A 24040-nucleotide genomic window follows, 5' to 3' on the forward strand; every position below is an offset into this window, starting at 1 on the left:
AAGAAAAGGAGGTGGCCACTCTCTGGAGGCTCCCCAGTCAAAGCAAGGTAAAGGCCAAAGCAAAGTTCCCCATGGGGTCCAGAGTGGCTCAGCAAGAACACTCTTCAGAACTGTAGTTGGATAATAGCCAGAGCAGGTCATTCCTCCCCCTCCAGTGGCTTCCCACCTTGGCCTCACAGGAGTGAAAGCAAACGTTCCCCACTTCCTCCCTGACCTACCTCCTTCCCCTCTCCCTTCGTCCTCCTCTCCAGTATGCCAAGCATAGGCCCCTACACTGCTGTGCCCCTGCCTGGGTGCCTCTACCTAGATATCCACCGGCTCACTCCATGACTACCTCCAGGTCTCTGCCTAAATGTTCCCTTCTCACATAGGGCTTCCCTGGCCACCCTACATAACAGCATCTAATTCCTCCCAACCCCAGTGCGCCCCACTTTCTATATTCAGCTTAACTTATCTTGATTATCTTATTACCTTGATTATTGTCCTCCACTAACTTGGGGACAGTTTGTTCGTGGTGGAATCCCTGCCTCCTAGAAGAGGGCTTGGTACAGAGAAATATTCAATATATATTTGTAGAACGAATAAATATCCTAGTCCAAATCAGGAAGTGAAGAGCAAACAAGTAGGAGTATGGGTAATCACAGAACCCTAAATATTCAGATTTCTAAACCACATTTCCAAAATAGCTTCTCATTGAGTTAAATTCCCAGTACAAAAAACCAAAAAGCCAAAAACGAAGATGAGAACAAAACCCAAAAAACCCTCCAAACAAAATAGCTTCTTATGTCTGAAAAGAACACCAGATCATTTTTAGATCAGGGAGGGTCTTTTCCTGAAATGCCACCCCTCACCTTCCCCATGGACTGGTTCTATCATCCATCCTTCAGCTTCCTTGGAATTCTACTCTTAGTGATTAATTTTTTAAGTATTACATATGACCTCTTTAAAAGGCCTTTTTTCTTTTGAAATGATCTTTACTGATATGCGATTTATACACAATAAAGTTCACCCATTTTAAGAGTACCATTTGTCCAGTTTTTGCATCCAGCTATGTAACAGTTGCCACAATGAAGGTATAGAACATGTCCGTCACCCTGAGGAACTTCCTTGTGTCCCTTTGCAGGAAACCCTCAGGCTCCACCCCTTGCTGCAGACAATTACTCACATACTTTGTCATCACAGATTAGTTTTGCCTGCTTTATAATTGGAAGTCTATAGTATGTCTATAGTATGTACTTTTTATTTTGTTGCTTGTTTATTCTTTTGAGAGTAATCCTTATTGCTGTGTTCATTCATATATATTGCTCAATAGAGTCAATGGGCTCTCTTTTTTTTTGTACCGAGGATAGAACCCAGGGGTGTTTAACCACTGAGCCATATCCCCAGTCCTTGCTATTTTTTTATTTTGAGACAGGGTTTCCCTAAGTTGCTGAGGCTGACTTTGAACTTGTGATCCTACTACCTAAGTCTCCTGAGTTGCTGGGATTACAGGTGTGCACCACAGTGCCAGGATGTCTCTTTTTTTAATAGAAATTATTCCCAGGAGGGACAACTGGCAATTCTTTCAGTCCTTTAATGCTTTAGTATTTAGCATGAATGAGATGAATACATTTATTTATATAATTATTTAAGCTGAGCCACATATCGTGGTATAGGGGTGTCTGGGTATAGAAGCGAGGGAGAGGCCTTGACCAAAGGTAAGGCACTGAAAGGCAATTTTGGCAGCTCCATTGCTTGTCTTTTGCAAACAGACTCAAAGAGCTACCTTCCTTAATGAGATTCTGTCTCCAAAAAAAAAGAGACAGGCTTAGTGGTTAAACACCCTGGGTTCAATACCCAGTACACCCCCAAAAGAGCTACCCTCCTACCTTCAATTCAAGAAATTCAAGAGTAAGCAAATGAATATTCCGGAATATCCCCTATGTGCTAGATGTAATTGTACTTGATGTCCCATAACCCCGTGGATTGAGCTTTATGAATGCCACATTTTTCGGATAAGGAGATAGGCCACTGATGGAGCTGTTAAGTAGGATCCAGGTCAGTTCTTCCTAACTCCTTGAAATTCATTTCAATATACTGCCTCTAGGTTAGGCACGAACAAGGAGAACAGACTGGTTTGTGGGGACTGACCAGATATGAGGCGGAGATAAGAGTGGCCCTGGGCACAATGTGACCTTCCTGACCACTGACTCCCCTCCCTGGTCTGTACACAGCTTCAGAGAGATGGAGAGAGAAGTCCATCTGATAACTGGTTGCATTATTTTGTCCTGAAGAGTGGGAAGAGGCGAATCCTGCAGCTGCGTTGGGTTTCATGTCACTGAACCAGTCTGAACACTTTATGGGATTCTCTGACCCAGCCTTGGGCTGGCTGGAGCTCCTCTTGGAACCAAAACCTCCACTGGAATGAAGACCCTGGGAATGAGCACATCTTAAAGTCAGTCCCAGAAAAGGCAAGAAAAGGCAAGAAAGTCCTGGCTGTAACCAGAGCATTTTTTAAATAGCCTGATAAGGAGAGGCTCAAGAGAGGCAGAGTTGGTGGCTGGCCAGTGTGCTGACCGCAAGTGCCGGTTCCCTGCAGACCGCATTCCGGGGCTTCAAGTGTCATCTCTCGCTCTGTGCCTGTTTGTCTCTTGCATACTCCACTCCTCTCCCACCTAGTGGAGGTGGGGAGCCGAAACCAAGGCCACTTGGAGATTAAGCTCTGGAGACTCCTGCTTTGCTAGGTGGGCTCTCTTAGCATTTTACATAACCTGCCAGTACATGCAAACATTGCCCACATTTCAGAGGTGCCTGCGTTGGTTTGGTAGGACTGCTGCAACAAAGCACACACCAACAAACGGAATTCTTAAGGCAACAGAAATATATTCTCTTGGTTCCTGAGGCTGGAAGTCTGCATTTACAGTGTCAGCAGGGGTCTGCAAGCTGGAAGCTCTGTCTAGAGAAATGGCCCTGTGCCTCCTGCCTGCCTTTCTGGTGGTTGCCCTCAGTCCTTTGGTGTTCCTTGGCTTTTGACTGCACAACTCCAGCCTCTGCCTCTGTCTCCCATGGTCTTCTTCTCTAAGTGTTGATCTCTTCTGCCTATGTATATCTCTGTGTCCTCTTTTTTTCAGTACTGGGGATTGAACTCAGGGATGCTCTACCATTGAATTACATTTCCAGCCCCTGTCCCCATCACTTTTTAAACATTATTTTCTATTTTGAGACAGGGTCTCACTAAGTTGTCAAGGGTGGCCTTGAACTTGCAATCCTCCTGCCTCATCCTCCTGAGTAGCTGGAATTACACGTGTGCACTACCACAATCTGGCTGTGTCCTTTTCGTATAAAGGCACCAGTTATTGGATTTAGGGCCACTAGAGTGACTCATCATCTTGCATATCACATCACATCCCCTACTGCAGGCCTTCAATATCCATCTGCCTCCAAGATGAGTCTGGAACTACAAAGTCAAGTCCAATCATCTAGCTTCATCTCCACACTAAGTTCTCACACTTTATCAATGGCCAGGGCTGTTCCCTGCCTCTGTGCCTTGCACATTCTGCTCCCTCTGCCTGAAATGCCCTTCTTATTCCTCACCCTTTTCCCTTCTCCATCTGTAAAACTCATCCTAATCCTTTAGTCCTTCCTTCTTTGTGGGGTATACCCTGAACTCTGCAATGAATTCTTCCTGTGGTCTTTGGTGCCTGCTGTCGTCCTTATGTGTTCCTCTAACACAATGAATTGATTTCTCCTTGATTCCTGTCTATTTCTCTGCCAGATTGAGCTCCTTAAAGGTAATTTCTTTTGATATTCAATTACACAGAAGATCATCCACAGATGCAAATGACTGAATAAATATGTAAATTTCTTTCAGGGAATGGAGACCAAATATGGTTTTTCCCATTCTTCTGTGATATTTCCTATAATGCTTGGTTGTAGTTGACTTCAAATGCTTCCTGTATTGTTTAGTCTGAAAGAACCACACTACCAGGAACCTAGAGGGGGCTGTGGTTCCCTGACATTGGCAGTTCCAAAAGAGTTAGAACCTGAGGAAACAATTTTTTGTGTGTGTGTGTGGTGCTGGGATTGAACCCAGGGCCTTGTGCATGTGAGGCAAGCGCTCTGCCAACTGAGCTATATCCCCAGCCCTAGATACTTCTTAAATGAGAATTCATTGAGGTCACGGAGGGAGACAGGCAGCTCCTTCCTTCTTGCTAGTGAAGAAGTAAAGGGAGAAAAAGAGCCTGAGGACTGAGGTTCTGTGGCTCCCAATCCTAGAGTAGCATTGGTAAAGAGGTCATGTGAAGACATTGGTAGAGCTGTCTGAGTTCCTGAGCTGGAGTGGGGCCATGGTGGCCATGTTTGGTGGGATGTTGGTAAGGGAGGTGTCAGTGGGGACTGGGCTCTGAGACCTTCAGACTGAGGCAGAGCTAGGACCATCCTCAAAGAACTTGAGACCCCCTAGCTGGCCTTGCAGCAGAGGGAAGGGCTGCCCCAGAGTCAGAGGAGCCTCTCTGTTAGGGGGACAGGCACCTTTGTTGTGGGCTCTCTCTTCTCCTCTCCTCATTTCCAGTCAGGTGAGCTTCCCTTCTGTGATGCTCACCCATGCTACCTGTCACCAGATAACATTCAAAGGAGGACAGCTGAAGTTGAAGGAAGCCTGGATTTCCAGACTCCCTTCATAATCTTTCTTCCATTGATTTCCCAGTGTCCTGTATTAGCTTTTTGCCACTATAACCAAATACCTGATACAGGTATTTTATACATGTGCAACACACACACACACACACACACACACACACACACACACATATATTTTGGTACAGGATTGAACCTAGGGGGTGCTTTAACACAGAGTTATATCCCCAGATTTATTTATTTTTATTTTGAGGCAGGGTTTGATCAAGTTGCCTTGGCTGTTCTCTACTTTGTGATCCTCTTGCCTTAGCCTCCCTAGTAGCTGGGATTAGAGGTGTGCACTATCACTACTGGCTACAGGCTAACATTATAAAGAAAAGAAGTTTATTTAGATTCCATTTCTGGAGGTTTAAAGTCCAAACAGCATACACAGACTCTGGTGAGGGTCTCATGCCCTGGGCTGTATCACCTCATGGTGAATTGCAACAGTGTGAGCACCTGTGCAGAAGCAAGCCATCTCAGCTGGAGTCAGGAAGCAGAGAGAGGAAGGGGCCAGGTTCACTTCTTTCATTATAACCCTGAATCCTTTCCAAGGGCAGGGTCCCCAGTAACTTCCCACTAGGCCCTACCTGTGCATGTATGTTACTGGGGATTAAACCCAGGGGCATTCTGCCACGGAGCAACATTATACCACCCTTGTTTATTTTTTGAGACAGAATCTAATTAAATTGCTGACTGCCTCCCAAGTAGCTGGGTAACTGGACTTCACGTATGTACCACATAGCCCCGAAGCTATGAAAGGTCCCACCATCTCCCGACACATCACACTGCAGATGGAGTTTCCAACACAAGGACCCTTGGGGGACACACTCAAACCATTTGCAAACAATAGCAAGCCCTCAGCTTTTAGCAGACAAGAGACCCAGGAAATGAACTATCCCATTTACTGGCTCCTTCCCTTTTTCCCTCAGGAGCATCTTAATATCACTCAACTATTTCACCCTCCCTTTATCCTTCTTACCTCCCACATATCCAGATCAATGAACTCAGGTTCGGGGTTAAGACTAAGAGAGGCAGGCAAGGGGCCTAAGGCCACAGAACTGAAGGAGGTACCCACTCACAGGGTGTGAAGTGCCTCTTCTAAACTCTGTGTTCTAGATGCTCACTGGCCTGACTCTCATCCAGATTTTGTTCTGGCTCCGTGCACCTGTAAAAGGGTGGGAAGAGAAAAAGAAGTTCAGAGGAAGGTAGAAGAGAGAGTGCTAAAAGAACAAGGTGGATATTCAAAGTCAATGGTGACAGCAGATAGTATTTCAGAACAAGCATCCCCACCCCATCTCTCTCTCACAACCTCTAGACCAACCAGCCAGACATCATCCAGAGAATAATGAACAACAGGAAAAATAAAATACACTCACCACACTCTCATTAAGTTTCCCAAGATTCTTGTCCTGTGAAGGGGGATGCAGAAGGAGAAGAAATCCCAGGACTCATGTCCCCTCTGCTTTTGCTTCTTCCTCAGACTTGATGTCTTTTGCTTGATGTCATGAACCTCACCCTGGACATAGTGATGTCCTAAAATGCCAGGGCTGGAAGAGACTTCAGAGACAACCCAACCCTGTTCAGATCAGAGTGGTAGCCACTAACCATCCACACTTGGCTTTTGAGTCCTTGATATGCAGCTGGTTCAAAGCGACAATGTGCTGTAGGTATAAAATACTCACTGGGTTCTTAAGGATGTAGTTTGACAAAATAATGTAAAGTAGCTCAATAATATTTAAAAAGTTGATTACATGTTGAAATGATCCTATTTGTGATCTACTGGGTTAAATAAAATGTATAATTAAAATTAATTCCCTTTTTAAAATAACTTCATTTAATGTGGTTGCTAAAATAAAACATTATGTATGTGACTTGAATTACAGTTCTATTGTACAATGGTGATCTAGTTCAACTTCCTCCTCTAAGATGGAAACCTGAGGTCTAGAGATAAGCCCTGACTTCCTGGATGGCATACACTAAAATGCACTGTCCTTTCCAGCCCCACCAACTTCTCAGTGGCCCCTCTGCCACTTGCATCCCTGAGAGCCCTAGAAGTGGAGTTGGTGAGTTTGGAGATCCCTGGTCTGCAGCCTCAGGGGAAATGTTCCAAGACCCACGGCTGTGGTTTCTTGGGAGTGAAAACCTAACAAAAGTGGGATCATGGTCTCCAAAGAGTCACAGTTTTTTGTTTTGTTTTGGTGCTAAGGATTGAACCCAGGACCTTGTACCCACTAAGCACACAGTCACATTTTAAAAGCACTTTAAATTTAGGAAACTTAGGGGGCAGAAGTGAATAGAAATCTGGATAGCCTTAGGCCTTCCCCCATTAATTCGTAAGCAAATTAATACAGGTTCGTTTACTAGATCTGCTGACTACCACCTTAAAACACAGTCTTAGGCCTCCTTCCCTCAAGGCAGTGGTGTAGAACCTTGCCCAGCTCTGACAGTGAGGGGCAGCCACTCCGGGATTGTTTGACAAGTCAACAAAGGCAAGTTTTGCAGGATTGGCTTGATAGTGAAAGAGGAGTGGGCAGTGGAGGGAGGGGGAACCGGACAATAGAGAAAAATTCCTTTATTCCATAATTTTATCTGGTGTCCCCATTCCCATCAGCCTGCATTGTCAAGCTTTAGGGGAGGTAGTGAGGAAAGTAAAGAGATAATGATCTCTCAGTCCCAGGCACGAACCCAGTTTATCTGACCACAGTTTTTTTCTCTTTTTGTTGGTACTGGGGATTGAACCCAGAGGTGCTCAGCCACAGAGCCACTTCACCAACACCTCTCACCCACCCCTCTTAAAATTTGATATTTTGAGGTAGGGTCTCCCTAAGTTGCCCCGGCTGGTCTCTTGCGATCCTCCTGCTTCAGTTCCCGAGATGCACTGTGCCCAGCATCTGGCCACAAGTGTTGACAAGTGTCCTTGCTGAACTGGACCTAGTGAAGAAGTCTTCCTTGACCTTTATCTCGCTTTGCCTGGATCCCCTAGAGGGTGGCCATCTCCTTTGCCTTCAGCCTGGCTTCCCATCCCGCAGAGGTGGGGTGAGAGTGTGGAGAGAAAAGCTAAGTTAAGGGAAAGTGCAGAAAGACTGACTAAATGTTCCACTGAAATTAACAAGAGAGCTGCTAGGATCTGGTCTGTAGGTCCTTACCCTTGGGGGACAGGAGTACCAGCGGGGAGGGCGGGTGTGGTTTCCTCCAGACGGTGATAACCTGCAGGGCCCATAGGGAGCGGGTCCGCGCCACGGCCGCTCTTTCACCCCGTGCTCTGGGAGTAGCCTGAGCGCAGGTCTTGCAGGAGTCTGATGCGCTGCGCTGGGCTAGGTGGGTCCCGCCCCGTTTCCCCCACCCCGCCCCTCAACCATTTCAAAAGTGACTGTGCTTCTGACGTCAGGAGTCTTTTGGTTTATTCCCTGGCGCGGTGACTTTATTTTCATAACAGCGCCAAGTGCCGTGGAACTGGAATAGGCGTGTCCTCTCCCCCGACTCTCCCCGCCCCTGCCCTCTGCTCTCCCACTTGCTCACCGCTCCCTCCCTCCGGCGACGGCCGCCTTTATAACTGCTCAGCTAGCCGAGGGCGGGATCATTGCCCAAGGACTCGTCCAGCACCGAGAAGCCTGCGTGCTTCTCCCTTACGCGCGAGGAGGGCGCCAAGTTCACCGCCAAAACCCAGATACAAGGGTAAGTGAGTCGCGTGGATCTCAGAGCGCGTGGGACCTCCAGATTTCAATCATTATGGGAGAGTAGGGCGTTGGGAGGGGAGCATAGAGGAGGCCAGGAATCCTGGTGATGGACTACCCTGACTACGAGGAAATAACTAATTCAAAGAAAGGGATTTCTCTAGTTTAACTCAACTCAGAATTTGTTCTCTGGGTTTCCCAGGCTAATATCGAGGTGGAGAGCAAAAAGATCATCAGGGTAATAGTTTCTGTTCAGACACATTCTGTAAACTCCGAATAGGTTGAATTCTTGTCAGGCAGGACATGAGCAATCCTGGGATCACTTCGGGGCAAGAGAAGAAAGAGAATAATGTAGGTAGAGAAGGGACTAGGGGTGGAAAGGGTCTAGGAAAACTGGGGGAGGGTGCAGGAAGGAGGAGATGGTGACAGCTACTACCTTATTCAGATACTGAAAAGTTTCCATTTATTTTGTTCTTCACTACAATGAGCTCTTCTGAATTTTGGGAAATAGATCTAGAAGTCACCACTTTTCTCTATATTGGACTCCACAGTATACACTCCTTTGAGAGGAAGCAGCTGTCACCATCTCCCTCTTCCTGCCCTGCCTGCCTCGCCTCCCCACCCCCAGTCCCTCTCCATCCCTAGTCCCTTGAGTGGCTCTGGAATACCCAGCAGATGGAAGTCGAAAAGGTAGTAACCGCCCACCTTCCAACAACTAAGTAGCCCTTGGGAATGGTCTAAATGTGGTTCAAGATGTCTCTTAAACATCCATGGAGGTGAGCAGGATTAGCAAATAGCCAAAGTCTGCTCAGGATTAAGGAAGTTGAAGGACTTTCTTTCCATTCCTTCCTTTCCAGGCTGATTTTTCTAAAGAGGCTTTTGTAAATGCTGCACCTGTTGAAAGGATCTCAATCAGTCACTGCAGTGGGCTCATTCCTGAAGGGGAATTCTTTTAGCCACTTCAGACAGGATGACCTGAGAACCTTACCCTCTGGGTTGTGTGCTGGCTACTACTAGGAGAGGGAGGGAAGAAAGGGTGGAAAGAGGTGCTGAGAATTTGCTCCCTTACAAGTATGGAGAGGCAAGGGCTCTGAAGGCAGAGTGGAATGAGTAGAACTGTGTGGTTTCCCAAGAGCTCCCCACGTGGAGTCGGGGAGCTTGATTTCTTCTCTGTACTCAGCAGGATCATGTAACTGTCACCAGACAACCTCCTGGGACTTGGGGAGGAGGTCTTAGGGAGGCCCAAGTGCCTTTCCTGCATTAAGATTCTAGCCCCCTATGTCTGCATATGTCTCCTTGGAAGTCTTGTTTAGAATCTGTCTGCTTTTTAATATTCTATTCCTTAGTGGTAATTGAAGATAAGAGTGTGAACAAGAATTTTGACTGCTATTTTTATTCTTCTCATTCTGGTTCTACTTCTATATAAAAATTCACAGATTGAACTGAGGAAATGATGTGGAGGTATACAGAAAATTGGATAGTAGTTTTGCTTGAGGGAGTCCTACTTTCAGGGTAGTTTGGTGTATTTGTTTCTACTTTTAGTCCTATTTCTATGTCATTGTGGACAGAATATATGATCTGTACTTTTCTTATTTTAGAATTTCAGTTTTTCTTTGTGTTCTAAAATATGCTTTTTTTGGGAGGAGAGTAAACATCCCCCAAAATGACCATTTAAATAGAAGTTATCATATAGAGTAGGGGTGGCAAAGTATAGTCCATAGCCTGCAGCTGCTTTTTGTAAATAAAATTTTATGGGAAAACCTCAATGCTCATATGTTTATGACTATTTTCATGCTGCAAATATATGGCTTACAAATCCTGAACTGGCCCTTGATAATTACTAGTAGAGAGGATCTGAATTATATGATTAATAATGGAGATCCAGCACACCTAGAATTGCAGCCACATAAGAGGCTGAGGCAGGAGGATGGAAAGTTTGAGGCCAGCCAGAGCAACTTAGTGAGACCCTGTGTCAAAATAAATAAAAAAGACCGAGGTTATTGCCCCTGGGTAGAGTGCCCCTGGGTTCAGTCCTCAGTATGAAAGAAAAAAGAAAGAAAGAAAAGGAGATCTAAAAAGATAGGAAGAATGAAGATAGAGACTATTTCCATTAAAGTATTCACAAAACATGTATAACAGTTTACTGTATTATTATTCATTTTGTGTATTTACTCCACCAAGGACTGATAGAGAAGTATTTTATAATTCTTATTTCTTCTGGTTTCTCCTTCAATATCAGTAGTCCTTGTTTTAAGTATTTTGGTACTATATTTGGTGCATGAAAGTTTATGAGTTTTATCTTCAATATGGAGCATCACTAGTTATTATGAAGCAAGCTTTGGGTACATATAATGCCTTTTTTGCCTTGACTACAACTTTGTGTGATATTAAAATTGCAACTCCCGCATAATTCTTTTACCTTAAGCAAATTATTTAACTTCGTTTGACTCATAATACCTCTTAAATAAACATTATCTATAAGTAATCCTTTTTCATTTATTTTCATTTTTTTCTTCTTTTTACTTTCAACTTTTCTCAATTCCTTTAGGTGAGTTTCTTTTAGATATAATAGTTTAATTTGGTCTTTTCAAAATAAGTTGCCATTTCATTATTGTAATAATACTTGCTTTCTTCAGTCTTCTAATTTTAGCCTATATAGTCTATTCTTTCCCATTCTCTCACTCATTAGACAGTATATATTGTATTTTTAGATCTACTAGGCAATGATTAGATGGTGGTGCCCTCACAGGGCTTAGAAGTCAGGCTGGTAGGGAGAGATGTAAAGTTTAACTTTGGACTTCTTGAATCCAACATGAATATTTTATCCTTATATATTGACCTAAACTATTTAAAGGAGGAAATCTTTGAGCATTTTGAGATATTAAATCAGTGGAGAACTTCATTTTATTCTCTTTGTTTTCTGGAAATTTGATTTCTCAGAATTCTGGGCCTAAGAGATTTGGAAGCTTCGCTCAGCATGTTAATTTAAAAAAAATGATTTCTGGTATTTATTTTATATTCACAGTAATCTAAAATTTACATGTGTTGCTTAGAATAGGAGAAAAAGTGCAAAAATTAGTACAAACATTTTTCTTATACTTGTTTTGATCCATGGTGCTGTGATAATTTTTTTCCTCCATTAACTACCTAGAAACTCAAGTCATGATGTTAGTAAGATGCTATCCATAAGACGTTGCTATAATGTCTCATTTTTATGTCATCAGAATTGGGCTGGCTACCCGGAACAGGGGAGCCTAGAAATTTTCCTGTGACTACTTTCCTTTTCCTGTAATCCTTCTAAGAGCAGAGAAATTTCTGTGGGATTCCTCCCTTAGAAGAACTTAACCTGGATAAAAATATGTGGATTTGCATCAGCACATATTCATCTTCAAAAATTTTTCCTCCCCATTACTCATACTTGCTAATAAATAACTTGCTTTGGGTAAATATTCAGCAGTCAGTCTTAGTCCAAAATATTTTCTCACAACTGCCGTGCAGAGCACATAGTGAGAGTGATACCAATAAATAGAAGTTCTGCTTGATTTCCTTATGAAGCTTGTTATCCTGGTGATAATATTAATATATACCGTATATATAGAAAAACTTCAGGGCCCCAAAACACATAGCTCTAAAAACTATGATAAGACCTACAAACTTAGAATGTGATGGGATTAATATTAACAATTTAAAAAAACTCATTAGAGAGGTTAAATTTGGGGTCAAATTCTGAAGAAATTTGGCAAATGGACTGTGAACAGGAGGCAAAGGGTCTTTCTGGTTAAGAGAATAATTCATGGTCAGAGGCAAGAGCCTGACCTTGTAGGATGATCCCAGATTCCTATCCAGGGAGAAAAGAATCTTAGATTTGCATTGTTTTACGAGCCGCATAATTTTTTTGGGGAGGAGACTGGGATTAAGCCCAGGGGCACAACATCCCCAGCCCTTTTTTATATTTTATTTAGAGACAGAGTCTTGTTGAGTTACTTAGGGCCTTGCTAAGTTGCTGAGGCTGACTTTGAACTACTGATCCTCCTGCTTCAGCCTCCTGAGCTGCTGGGATTACAGGCATGCGCCCCTGCACCCTATAAGGGTCACATAATCTTGTACAAATGATTTAATTTCTTTGTGCCCTCAACTGCAAAAAGGGCGCATAATAGTAGGGCTGCTGTGTAGGACTGAATGAAGAGTGTATGACTGAGTAAACTTAACTCTTCTTATTCCTGGGTAGCTCCAAATCCATGTCCCATGTTTCTCTTAGATCCAGCAAAGCTAAATTTAGCAGCTGGCTAAGCCAGAAGTCTAGGAGTTATCCCAGACTCTTCCATTTCTCAAGCCCTTTCTCTTCTACCTTCATAAACACCTCCTGCCATTCTGTTCATCTTTCATGTCTTTTCTCCCAGTGTCTTCTCCAAAACCTCCTGCCACTCCCACGCGGCCCATTATGTAGAATGGGTCACTGTTTTTTATTTGTGTTCAACATTCTCTGCACCCCATAACTCCTCTGAGTTCTGACTGGTGCAATTGACTCTATTAGCTCTCCGAGGGCAGTGGCCACACTTTTTGGTATGTTTGATGTGTACACTTAGCCTGGTACCTAACACAAATTACAGACCTAAATGTTTGTTGATTGAGTAGGGTGTGGTGCACCTGCATGTGATCCCAGCTACTGGGAAGGATGAGGCAGGAGGATCACAAGTTTGAGGGTAGTTGGCAACTTAATGAGACCCTGTCCCAAAATAAAATAAAAAGGGCTGGGGGTGTAGCTCAGTGGCAGAGCACCCCTGGGGTGAATCCCCAGTATCCAAACAAAAGAAAAAGTTAATTGAGAGGAAGACTAAGTGTAGAATTGCTAGGTTTGGAGACTTCTCAGTAAGTCAGTGCTTGATTATATGATGGTTTAAATGGAGAGAGGCTGAAGGAAAGAAGAAAAGCTTTATAGATCATGACAGTGATTTAGAGATAAAGTGAAGAATTGAGTTATGATCATGACTACTGTAAGGACTCTTCTTCCCATGTGACACTGGACACATGACTGTACCTCTCCAAGAGTTAAATATAAATAAATTGTAGTAATATTACATGAGATCATATGTGTAAAAATATGCAAATGAGAAGACACATTAAAACCTTCATACTCAGTGTAGCGACTGCTCACGTGTGGCAGTAGTTGTCATTATTTTTATCCATAATTATATTACCACTATTGTTATTATTATTTTTTGAAATACTAGGGGTTGAAGGCAGGGGCACTCTGCCACTGAGCTACATCCTCAGCCCTTTTTATTTGTTGAGACAGGGTCTCACTAAGTTGCCCAGGCTGCCTCCAACTTCCAATCCTCCTTTCTCAGCCCGAGTCGTGGGATTATAGGTGTGTGCCAGCACACCTGGCTCCTTCCCTTATTTTACAGAGGAGTGGCAGAGGCTCTGAGAGGTTAGGCGACTAGGTCCATATACACTGTGGCACCGGAGACACATTCTTCCTAAAGGGGAGGAGTGACAGAAGACTTTGGGATTGAGCCTCATATGTGACTCCCTCCCTTCCTTCCCTCCTCCTCCTATTGCTTTTCCTTCCCCACCACCCCCATTTTTTTTTTTTAACCTTTCGTGCCCTGACTCATTCCAAACGGGCTTAAGGCAGGATGAAGTGATCAGAACCCTGTGCTCCTCCTCTGGACCTTCCTGGTGTCTCTCCCTCATCTGGACCATCCTCTAGGTACACAAAGCAATACAGACTTGCTTGTTAATGACCGTGACCAGTTTTATTTTCCTCTGACTAAATGCAAAGAATTTATGACATTTTCAACCTATTGAGCAATCCCAAACTTGGGGAAGGGGTGGAGGAGGATTACTGGAGGTGAATTACAATAGTAATGCCAAAAAATTAGTCACTCAGGTTAACAATATTTACTAAGACTTTTTAAGAAGACATTTGTGGGTCTGGGGGTGTGGTTGGTATCAGAATGGTGTGCCTAGCGTGCGTGAGGACCTGGGTTCCATCCCCAATACCAAGAGGAAAAAATCCAACTGGGTTTTGATATTAAAAAAACCCAAAACGCTACTAATTTTTCAAAGTGTGGTTAAGAAGGAGTTTTATTTTTTAGGAATATATACTAGAGTATTTATGAGTAAAATTATATGATATCTGGTATTTACTTAAAAATAATTTAGTGAGTAAGATGATGGAGCATTAGTCAAGCAAAATATACTGATAATTATATACTGATAATTGTTGAAACCAAGTGATGATGGACACATGGGCCTCTATTATACAAATTTTGATAATAAAAATCTTAAAAAGTTTTTTTTTTTTTTTTTTTTTTTTTTGGTACTGATTTGGTAAGGGGACTGAACCCAGAGGTGCTTTACCACTGAACTGTGTCCTCCGTCCTTTTTATTTTATCTTTTGAGACAGGTTCTCACTAAATTGCTGAGGCTGACCTAGAACTTGGAATCCTCCTGCCTCTACCTCTCCAGTGGCTGGGTGTGTGCCAAAAGTGATTAAAAAAAATAACTTTTTTTAGTGGTTTCTAGGCATTTCAGGACTGTTTATCCTCCTTGTTTGATTGGGAGGTAGAAGGTGGAGATGAATTAGGGGAAATCAGTTTTCTCTTCTCTCCAGACCCACTGCCCATTGCTCTTCTTGGGCTCTGGTCTGTGGAAACTGAAAGTTCCAAGACACACCTCCCTCCTCACAGCTGAATGAGGGGCCTATAGTTCCAAGCTGGGGGCTGTGAGTTCTGCCCTGCTGCCTCTCTTCAGCACTGTTCTGTCTTTTCTGCAAAAATCTCATCAGTCCTGTCAAGGTTTAGAGTCATGAGGTTCAAAGTCCTTGGTAATTGTCAGGTAATTATGATAACAACTACTTGTCCACAGACAGCAAATACCTTGAGAGGTGGGGAAGTGGCAGGGAATGTCAGGGAGGTGAAGGAACAAAGGGAAGAGGGAAATACCTTTCCTGCTACATTATCACCCTCAGAATTAGTCTCCCAGGGTGTGGAGAGATGAAATGAGATGCCAGGGACTGCCTTGCTTTCCTTGTCCTTGCTATCCTCGAGGGGTTCTTCCTCTCATGTATTCATAGTAGACAAGGGAGAAGCCTCCCCACCTCCCCTTTCCCCTTCCACAAAAGAGTGGACATTTGGGGGCAAAGCAGGTCAGATTTCTGGTACTTGTATTTCAGGGGTTGCCTGCATCTGAACCTCATTTGTTTTTCCTTCTGTTTATTTGCACCTCCTATTGAAGTGGAACATAACCCAATCTTTTTTCTGTGCTCTTCCTTTGGTGGAGACAGGCCTGGTGGAATTTTCCGTAGGGTAAAGTGTACAGATGACATACATGATGAGGAAAGATAATGAAGAGCCTGTGGATATAGTGGGAGATTATGTCTATCTATCTCCTGCTATGACAGGGAATATGTTTGCTTTCTCTTTTACCATTGAGTACCACAATAGTGTTGGCACATAGTAGGGCTCAGAAAATGTATTAGTGTGTGTTTTCCATTACTATAATGAAGTGCCTGAGGTTGGGTAGCTTTATAGAGAAAAATGAGTTTATTTTGGCTCGTGCTCCATCTGGTGATGGTGGTCTATTTATTTTTGTGATACTAGGGATTGAACCTAGGGTCACTCTACCACTGAGCTTACATTTTCAGTATCTTTTATTATTTATTTTGAGACAGTATCTCAATGAGTTGCCCAGGCTGGCCTCAAACTTTTAATCCTCCTGCCTCAGCCTTCTGAATAACTGGGATTATAGGTGTGCGCCACTGTACCTGGCTAGTAATGGCCTTATTTGCTGGCAGAGTCCAGAGGTGGTGCAGGGTATTACATGGCAAGAGGCAGGGAGTGTGTGTGTGTGTGTATGTCTTTTGGACTGTCTCCCTCTTCTTATGAAGCCACCAGAATTAAATATGGGGATTCCATGCTAATGAGCTCATCTCATCCTAATCACTTCCTTAGGCCTTGCCATTAAACACCATAGTCAGATTATGTATCTACCCTCTCAATATATCACAGTGTGGATTAAGTTTTAGAATGAGTCATGGGGGGAAGGGACAAACCCTATTCAAATCATACTAGTAAGTTTTTTTTGAATGAATGACTATAAAATGTACAGTTAAACTTGGAGAGCCAAATTTCATTAAAAAGTCAGGAAGATAGATTTATTTATTTATTTTTTAGGAAGATAGATTTAAATGTTACCTGGTATTATTTCTTCCAGTGTGCCACACAAAATATGCATTCATATATATGGATGTGTTTGTATTTCATACACATACATGTATATAATTTTTCCTAATTGCTAGTTAAATAAAATACTTATTATTTGACTTTATAATCGTCTAATTGAAAGGATGATTTGTGTACTTATTGGAGGTTCTTTTTATTTTTTATTTTTTTGGTACTGGGGATTGAACCCAAGGGTGCTTAACCACTGAGCCACGTCTCCACCCGTTTTTTATAATTTATCTAGAGACAGGGTCTTGCTGAGTTGCTTAGAGTCTTGCTAAATTGCTGAGGCTGGGTTTGAACTCCTGATCCTCCTGCCTCAGCCTCCCAAGTTGCTGGGATTACAGGTGTGTGCCACCGCACCTGGCTTGAGATGGGAGTTTGAATTCTATGTTGAAGAGACACTCCTTTGCCTTTCATGGTTGGTAAGAAAGGGCTCATTTTGCATCCCCCTGTGTTGCTCTCTGCATGGTGGTTTGATCTTGAAGAGGCAGGATGGAAAGAGAAAGAAAGGCATTCTTCATTTCTTGGATAATCATAGTACCCCATAATGCCGGGGCAGAGAAATTGCATTGTAAGCATTTACAGATATGTGATGAAGAAATGCCAAGTAATTTTTTCTGCTCTAAGGAAAGAGGCAGGATTCAGCAGGTGCTCTGTACCTGTCCCTGCTCCCAATCCCAGCCCTTCCTCTCATTTCTGATTCCTTGCTGCACATTCTCTGCCCTTATTTGGCCCTGGAGGAGCCTGCGGGCTCTCACTGTGCTTTTCCATGGAGGGCCTCAGCAAGTCCTCTCTTCCTGGCTCTGCGCCCCTTTCCCACGAGTTCCCACTTCTCTCCTGGTCCATTCAGAGCTTCTCTCTAACATCCCATACCAGAAGAAAAGCTAAGGGAAAAGACTCCATGCACAAATAGCATACAACAAGATAATTTAGATAAAATTTATAGTTTATGTAGAAACTTTTGGGGTTATAGCTATGTCTTGCAATGTTTAATTAGCAGACACTGACTTTGAAATTTGAGAGCCACCAACTTTGAGGGACTGGGGAACTCATTTCTCTTTTCCAGTTCCCTAATTCATCTTCTGATTGTTTTCTGAATCCCTGGGATTTAGATGATATTGGGGATCAGCTGGGTGTCAAATTCACAAGGAGGTTGTGGGGCAGAGAAAGAGGGCTTTTTCCTGAGAGATTAAGAGCAGATATAGGGGAAGTCAACTGTGGTATACCCAGTCAATTCCTGATTATCCCAAGTGGGTGAGCATCTTACCTGCTTGTGGATCATCTATCACCTGGGGGCTCTTAGCCTTCCTGGGGCTGGCCTAAGAGTGAAATCAGGGACTGGGGTTGTAGCTCAGTGGTAGAGTGCTTGCCTAGCATGTGTGAGTCACTGGGTTCAATTCTCAGCACCACATACAAATAAATAAATGAAATAAAGGTAGACTGTCCATCTAAAAGTAATTAAAAAAAAAGAGTGAAATCAGGGCCATAATGGGACATCCGATAATAGAAGGATGGGGTTGGGGTGGGGAGAGAGAAATTCGGATTGCATTTTAAGATCTCTTAGAACTCATCAGAGAGAGCGAGCACCTATAGTAGTTAAGAGCATGGACGCTGGAGCAAAGAAACTTGGATTCAAATCCTAGCTCCGGGTCCAGGGATGTTCCATGATGGAGTATTTGCTTAGCATGCAAAAGGTCCTGGGTTTGATCCCCAGCACTGGGAAAAAAATTTATCTAATATCTATGTCTGATGTTCAGCAAGTAACTTGACCTCTTCCAGTTTCAGTTTCCTCATCTTTTGTGTGTGTGTGTGTGTGTGTATGTGTTACTGGGAATTGAACCCAGAGACACTTTACCAATGAGTTATATTCCTAGCCCTTTTTATTTTCTTTCAAAACAGGTTCTAAGTTGCTGAGGCTGCCCTTGAATTTGTGATTGTCCTGCCTCAGCCTCCCAAGTTGCTGGTAGTACAGGTATGTACCACCATGCCTGGCCCTCAGTTTCCTCATCTGTAAAACAGGGAAAATAATTTGCACCTCATAGGGTTGATGTAAAATTAAACTAATATTTATGTAAGGTGATCAGAAGTCAAAATCTGACTCATGTAGAAATGAAAGTGTTAGGTATTAGCAACATTTTTGTTGTTGTTGGGTTACCCCCTGTTTTTATGTCATCCAGGACTTCCATCCTTAGATAGTTTAGAGCTGGTTGTGGTAAGGAAGTTTTCTTCCACATTCTTTGGGAATTAGTTGAAACATCCTTATAAATTTTAAGGTTGGGGAGAAACTCTTTCAATATGAGGCAGCAAAGCCAAAAAAGAGGAATCAGGGACTCAGAAGTGAATGTTAGGTCTCTGCAGAAAAGTCTGCAGTTCTGATAACACCTCTTATCCATGAGAGAACGAGTTGCTTATAAGATATCTGAAACAGGGCCAAAGATGAGAAAAGACTGGAGACTGATCAATTATGATGAAAGTGTTCCCTTTATGCTTAGATATTTCCATGTTCACGAATTCCTAAGAAAACACTAGCCAAAAATATTAGGAACCTTGGTAGATCATGTGTGACTTATTTTTGAAACTAGACTCTGAAATACCTCTTTGGGGAAAAAAAAAAAAAAAGAAATACCTCTTTGTCACATTGGGTCCTCTGGCTTCAAGGTAAAGGAGAAGTTGGTAGCTTTATCTAATGTAGCAAGTTCAAGGGCAGAACTGGCTGAACATACATTTTTTTCCTAATTCCTTTTTATTCCTGTGTCTAAGTTTGTTGAAACTCACCCCCAACCCTAACTTTGCTTCTGTGTAGGACCAGAATGACCACAAAAGCCCCCGATGGCTGCCGCTCAGACCTGGACTCCAGGTACCACAGACTCTGTGATCTGAGTGAAGCATGGGGCATCGTCCTAGAAACAATAGCTGCATCAGGGGCTGTGACCGCGGTGGCCTTCATGCTCGCTCTCCTGATCCTGGTCTGCAGGGTGCAGGACTCCAACAGACGGAAAATGCTCCCCACCCAGTTTTTCTTCCTCCTGGGTGTGTTGGGGGTCTTTGGCCTCACCTTCGCCTTCATCATCAAGCTGGACGGGGGCACAGGGCCCACACGCTTCTTCCTCTTTGGTGTCCTCTTTTCCATCTGCTTCTCTTGCCTCTTGGCTCATGCTTTCCACTTGATGAAGCTTGTCCGTGGGAGGAAGCCCCTGTCCTGGCTGGTGATTCTGGGCCTGGCCGTGGGCTTCAGCCTTGTACAGGACGTTGTCGCCATCGAATATGTTGTCCTCACCATGAACAGGACCAATGTCGACATCTTTTCTGAGCTTTCTGTTGATCGTCGCAATGAAGACTTTATCATGCTGCTCATCTATGTCCTTTTCTTGATGGCTCTGACCTTCCTCACATCCTTCTTCACCTTCTGTGGATCCTTCAGTGGCTGGAAGAGACATGGGGCACACATCTGCCTCACCATGTTCTTCTCCATTGTCATCTGGGTGGCGTGGATCACTTTGCTCTTGATTCCTACCCCTGGTCCCACCTGGGACGACACCATCCTGAGCACAGCCTTGGTTGCCAATGGCTGGGTTTTCCTCTTGGCTTATGTTGCCCCTGAATTTTACCTGCTTACAAAGCAACGGAACCCCATGGATTACCCGGTGGAAGATGCTTTTTGTAAACCGCAACTCATGAAGCAGAGCTATGGTGTGGAGAACAGAGCCTATTCTCAAGAGGAAATCACTCAAGGTGCGATTGAGAATCTCTGGGTGGGACGGTGGGGGAGGATCGTAGGATATTATAACTGTAAGGAACATGCAGGATTTTTCTAGATTATGCCTTACCAGAATGGATAATTCCTCATGGATGATCTTGCTTAAAATCATCCAGCCACTTAGAGACAAGTAGAACCAGAAGCTAGTCTCCGGTGTCTTTATCTAGTGCTTTCTATACAACACCAGGTAGATTTCTCTGAATCAAAATAAGATGGGGCAAAGAAAAGGAAAAGGAATGACTTGGAGCGTTCCTAGTGGTGTACAGGTGAGATTGTATTTTTTTATAGAAGGTAAGTGGACATTCCTTCCAACCTTTGTGAAGTAGAGTACAGAAAGCCACGCCATTTCCTGCATTGACATGGGATGCAGGAGGGAGCAAGTCCTTTTATTATAAACTGGTAGGAATCCCTATAAAGTTACCAAGGGTTTTGATTTTAGCACAAACAGCCCCATTTGATCATATATTTCTGGGTCCCTGGGAGGGAAGAGATGATATTTGACATAAAAAAATCAGCCGATTGTGCTCCTTGGGATGTGTGAGTAGTTGGGTGCTCTGCAGATGTTCTCAGAAGCGAAGGAGGCCACACTGATGGCCAGAAGCTGCGTTGCCAGTGGGGATGTATTCATTAGTCTCCAGGTTCACATCAGTCTTGGAGTCTGTCACAGGAGAGAAATGGTTTCTGAACAGGAGTGAGGGACTTTCAAGCGTGGGTTCTCAGCACCACTTAAAAGAGGTCTTTTCTGCGGGGTGTGGTGGCGCATACCTGTAATCCCAGTGGCTTGGAAGGCTGAGGCAGGAGGATCGTAAGTTCGAAGCCAGGCTCAGCAACTTAGTGAGGCTATAAGCAACTTAGTGAGACTCTGTCTCAAAATAAAAAAGGCTGGGATTGTGGCTCAGTGGATAAGTGCCCCTGGGTTCAATCCCCAGTACCAAAAAAAATAAATAAATAAATAAATAAATAAAAAAGTCTTTTCTCTGGAAGCCTGAAGTGCTGAGCCTTCTGGGGCTCCCCACTACAGCATGGTCTCTCTCCTGGGTGCATGGGAGGGCAGAAGCAGAACTTCTACCATCCCAACCCCTCCTGTGCCTTCCTAGGGCTTCACTCTGTCACCTACTCCTGGATTCCCTGTTACGGTTCCCTTTTGACTTTTCCTGTTTGCCTTCCATGTGTGGGCCTCTTTCAGCTTACTCAAGTGCCTCTCCAGCCAGCACACTTGGCTCCTCACAGTCCTCACTGCCCCTACCATCATCCATCCTGTTATGTCAGATCTGTGAGGTTCAAGCCCCACTGAAGCCTCAGCCCACACAGACCAAGTCCCTGCATCTTCCTGCCGCAGCGGCTGGACTGCACCTGTGCTCTGCCTGGTGTAGGGCCTTCTCCCTTCTTCTCACCCTTTTGCAGAGTCAAGCATTCCCCAGTTGCCCTCAGTCATGGCTCCACCCTGTGCATCTGTAGAACTTTGAAATGCTCTTATCAGAGTCTGTCTCATTCAGTAGTTATTTGTGCGTTCATCATGAATTCCTTTCTCTCCAGGGTCAGGCCTGGGATCATTCTGGTCCTTATATACTCTGAATTATATAAAATTGGACAAGTAAATTTGGTGGGAAATAATTGATTGCTTTAAATTGCATTAATAGTAATTCCATATGTCCTGTTCCCAAGTTTAAAACTCTCAGATTTTCCCCAAACACATAGAAAACAATTGCTCATAAATCCTTCCCTTTATCGCCTCATCAGCCAGTTAAGGAAGTGAGTAAATCCCTAGTGAGACTCACTCTAGGTACACCTCTGGTCAAATTTGTATCTGGAAAGACTTCTTAATGACTTTTCAAAGGTGCTTTTGCAGTGGAGGAGAATGTTTTGGAAAGGGGTTTCCCTAGGGACCATGTGATTACTGTGAGTCATTCGTTCATCCAATCAATGTGCTCACTGGGTACCTGGTGCTGGGCTTGAGAATATGGTCTCTCCCTGCAAGAAACTTAAGTTTACTGGAGAAACAAAGGGATAAGCTGTCACATGCACTGTGGCAAGTGATGCAATGGGATGCGGGGAGGCTAATGCTTCAATCTCTCCTTTCTCTGTGTTTCAGGTTTTGAAGAGGCAGGGGATACCTCCTATGCCCCTTATTCCACCCACTTACAGCTTCAGGTAAATGATCTTTCTCCTTCATGGATAGTGTTTGCACCCAGGGACATTTGTCCTTTGGGAGTGATGTTGTCACCATTCTGATGGCTCCTGGGAGGCCACCTTGAAAGGATGATGTGTCTTTTTTCCTAGTCTGCCTGGTGGGTCAGGTGGAGTGCTGGGCGTGGGGGGACCTGAGAGGAGACTTGGTAGAAGGGGAAGGAAATTAAATCTCTCCTTCCAGCTTGGAAGATCTCTTGAAATGACTGGAGTAGATTTAACAATATTGTCACTTCCTTTTCAGAATCGGACTCCCAAAAAAGACTTCTCCATTCCCCGGGCCCATGCTCGGACTAGCCCTTACAATGACTATGAAGGAAGGAAAGAGGGCAGTTAGCTCTGTTCTGAAGAGTGGAGCGACCACAGCAGACCCAACTGGCAGTCCAAAAAGGTGTGGGCTAAGTCCCATCTTCCAAGCGAACTGTATGAAGCATTGTGGGGCAGCTGCCTACCCTCAGCCTCAGCCACTGTGCTTCCGGGGCTAGTTAAGACTCCGGTTCTTCTCAGCATCGTAGTCTTTTCTTTTGTCCCATACTTAGGGTACTTTATTGAAGTGGGAGTCCTGGGCAACTCAGGGTGACTCTTACTGTTTGCTTATGTGTGACTAAAAGTCTGGGCATCTGACCGCATGCTGGCTGGTTCAATTCCTGAGGCGATTTATTAGGTGGGTTTTGTGGAAATCACTTGGCCCAGAACAGAACTGCAAATTCAAGCAAAACCAGCAAGGGTCTGTGTCTCAGCACCATCTTGTCAAAATCTACACTGGAAGCCAACCTCCAGGCACTCTCCTCTTGGCCTTCTTGCTTGGACTGAAGAGGTCAAAAGTCACCCAAACCTATACATCTAGATGATGCTGCCTCTTGCAGGGCCTCTGCAACTCCCCAGCACCAATTCACAGGACACCTCTCTCTTTTTGCACCACCCCTGCAGACTGAATTGTTCATGTGCACTTTGCCAGGAGTTCTCCGGACCTCATTAGCATGCACCGTTTTTCCTATAAATTCTTGGCATTGATTCTTCTCCAATCCTTTTGGTCCTCAGCCTCTGTAAATAGATTTACACTGTATTTACCTCCTGAGTTCTGTAAGTGGGCATTGTCAACTCTTGGGGGAGTTGTGTGGTAAGTTATTCCCTTGTGTATGCAATAAAGATGTGGCAGCAACTCTTCTTTTTTTTGTTCCTCTGTGGGCCTGGGGATGGAACCCAGGGCCTTGTGCATGCTAGGCAAGCATTCTATCACTGAGAACATCCCCAGCCTGGTACTCTTCCTGCCATAGCAGTGGTACGGTGGTGGATATTTGACCCTTAGGGAGAGAAAGCAGGCTCCTATGGTAGGCTTCCTCTTGGAACTGAGTTCAGACTCAGTTCTACTGAGTTTGTACTTGACCCTTTTCCCTGTCTTTCCTCCTCATTCCATCTGAGATAAGTGTGTTTTCTCCAAGTTTTAAGGCTGTCAAAGGTGAGAAAGCCAGGAAGCGTCACAGGTCCCGAGGTTTTGCTCCAGGAAGGCAGAGGTGTGGCTGCTTTGGAATGGC

The 24040-nt window shown here is 44.1% G+C and overlaps 1 protein-coding gene and 1 long non-coding RNA gene across 4 annotated transcripts; one reads left to right on the plus strand and one right to left on the minus strand.

Annotated features, from left to right (window-relative positions):
* Positions 1-237: 237 nt before the first annotated feature.
* LOC124981938 (uncharacterized) lies at positions 238-7939 on the minus strand. 2 transcript variants are annotated; one of them, XR_007108136.1, is made up of 4 exons: positions 7803-7939; positions 6033-6213; positions 5736-5821; positions 239-2412 (listed from the first exon to the last, which is right to left on the minus strand). It is a non-coding gene; the product is annotated as an uncharacterized LOC124981938 (long non-coding RNA). The 2 variants fall into 2 exon arrangements; XR_007108135.1 differs by lacking the exon at positions 7803-7939 and having other exon boundaries at positions 238-2412; positions 6033-7788.
* Positions 7940-8186: 247 nt separating this feature from the next.
* Gprc5a (G protein-coupled receptor class C group 5 member A) lies at positions 8187-23668 on the plus strand. 2 transcript variants are annotated; one of them, XM_047547908.1, is made up of 5 exons: positions 8187-8331; positions 18461-18533; positions 19365-20293; positions 22411-22469; positions 22750-23668. In XM_047547908.1, exons 3-5 carry the CDS (start codon positions 19372-19374, stop codon positions 22840-22842), a joined length of 1074 nt encoding a protein of 357 aa, XP_047403864.1. In that variant the 5' UTR covers positions 8187-8331; positions 18461-18533; positions 19365-19371; the 3' UTR covers positions 22843-23668. The 2 variants fall into 2 exon arrangements, with proteins under 2 accessions (XP_047403864.1, XP_047403865.1); XM_047547909.1 differs by lacking the exon at positions 18461-18533 and having other exon boundaries at positions 8193-8331.
* The last annotated feature ends 372 nt before the right edge of the window (positions 23669-24040 follow it).

This window comes from Sciurus carolinensis, chromosome 4, assembly GCF_902686445.1.
Source record: "Sciurus carolinensis chromosome 4, mSciCar1.2, whole genome shotgun sequence".
Lineage (NCBI taxonomy): Eukaryota > Metazoa > Chordata > Mammalia > Rodentia > Sciuridae > Sciurus > Sciurus carolinensis.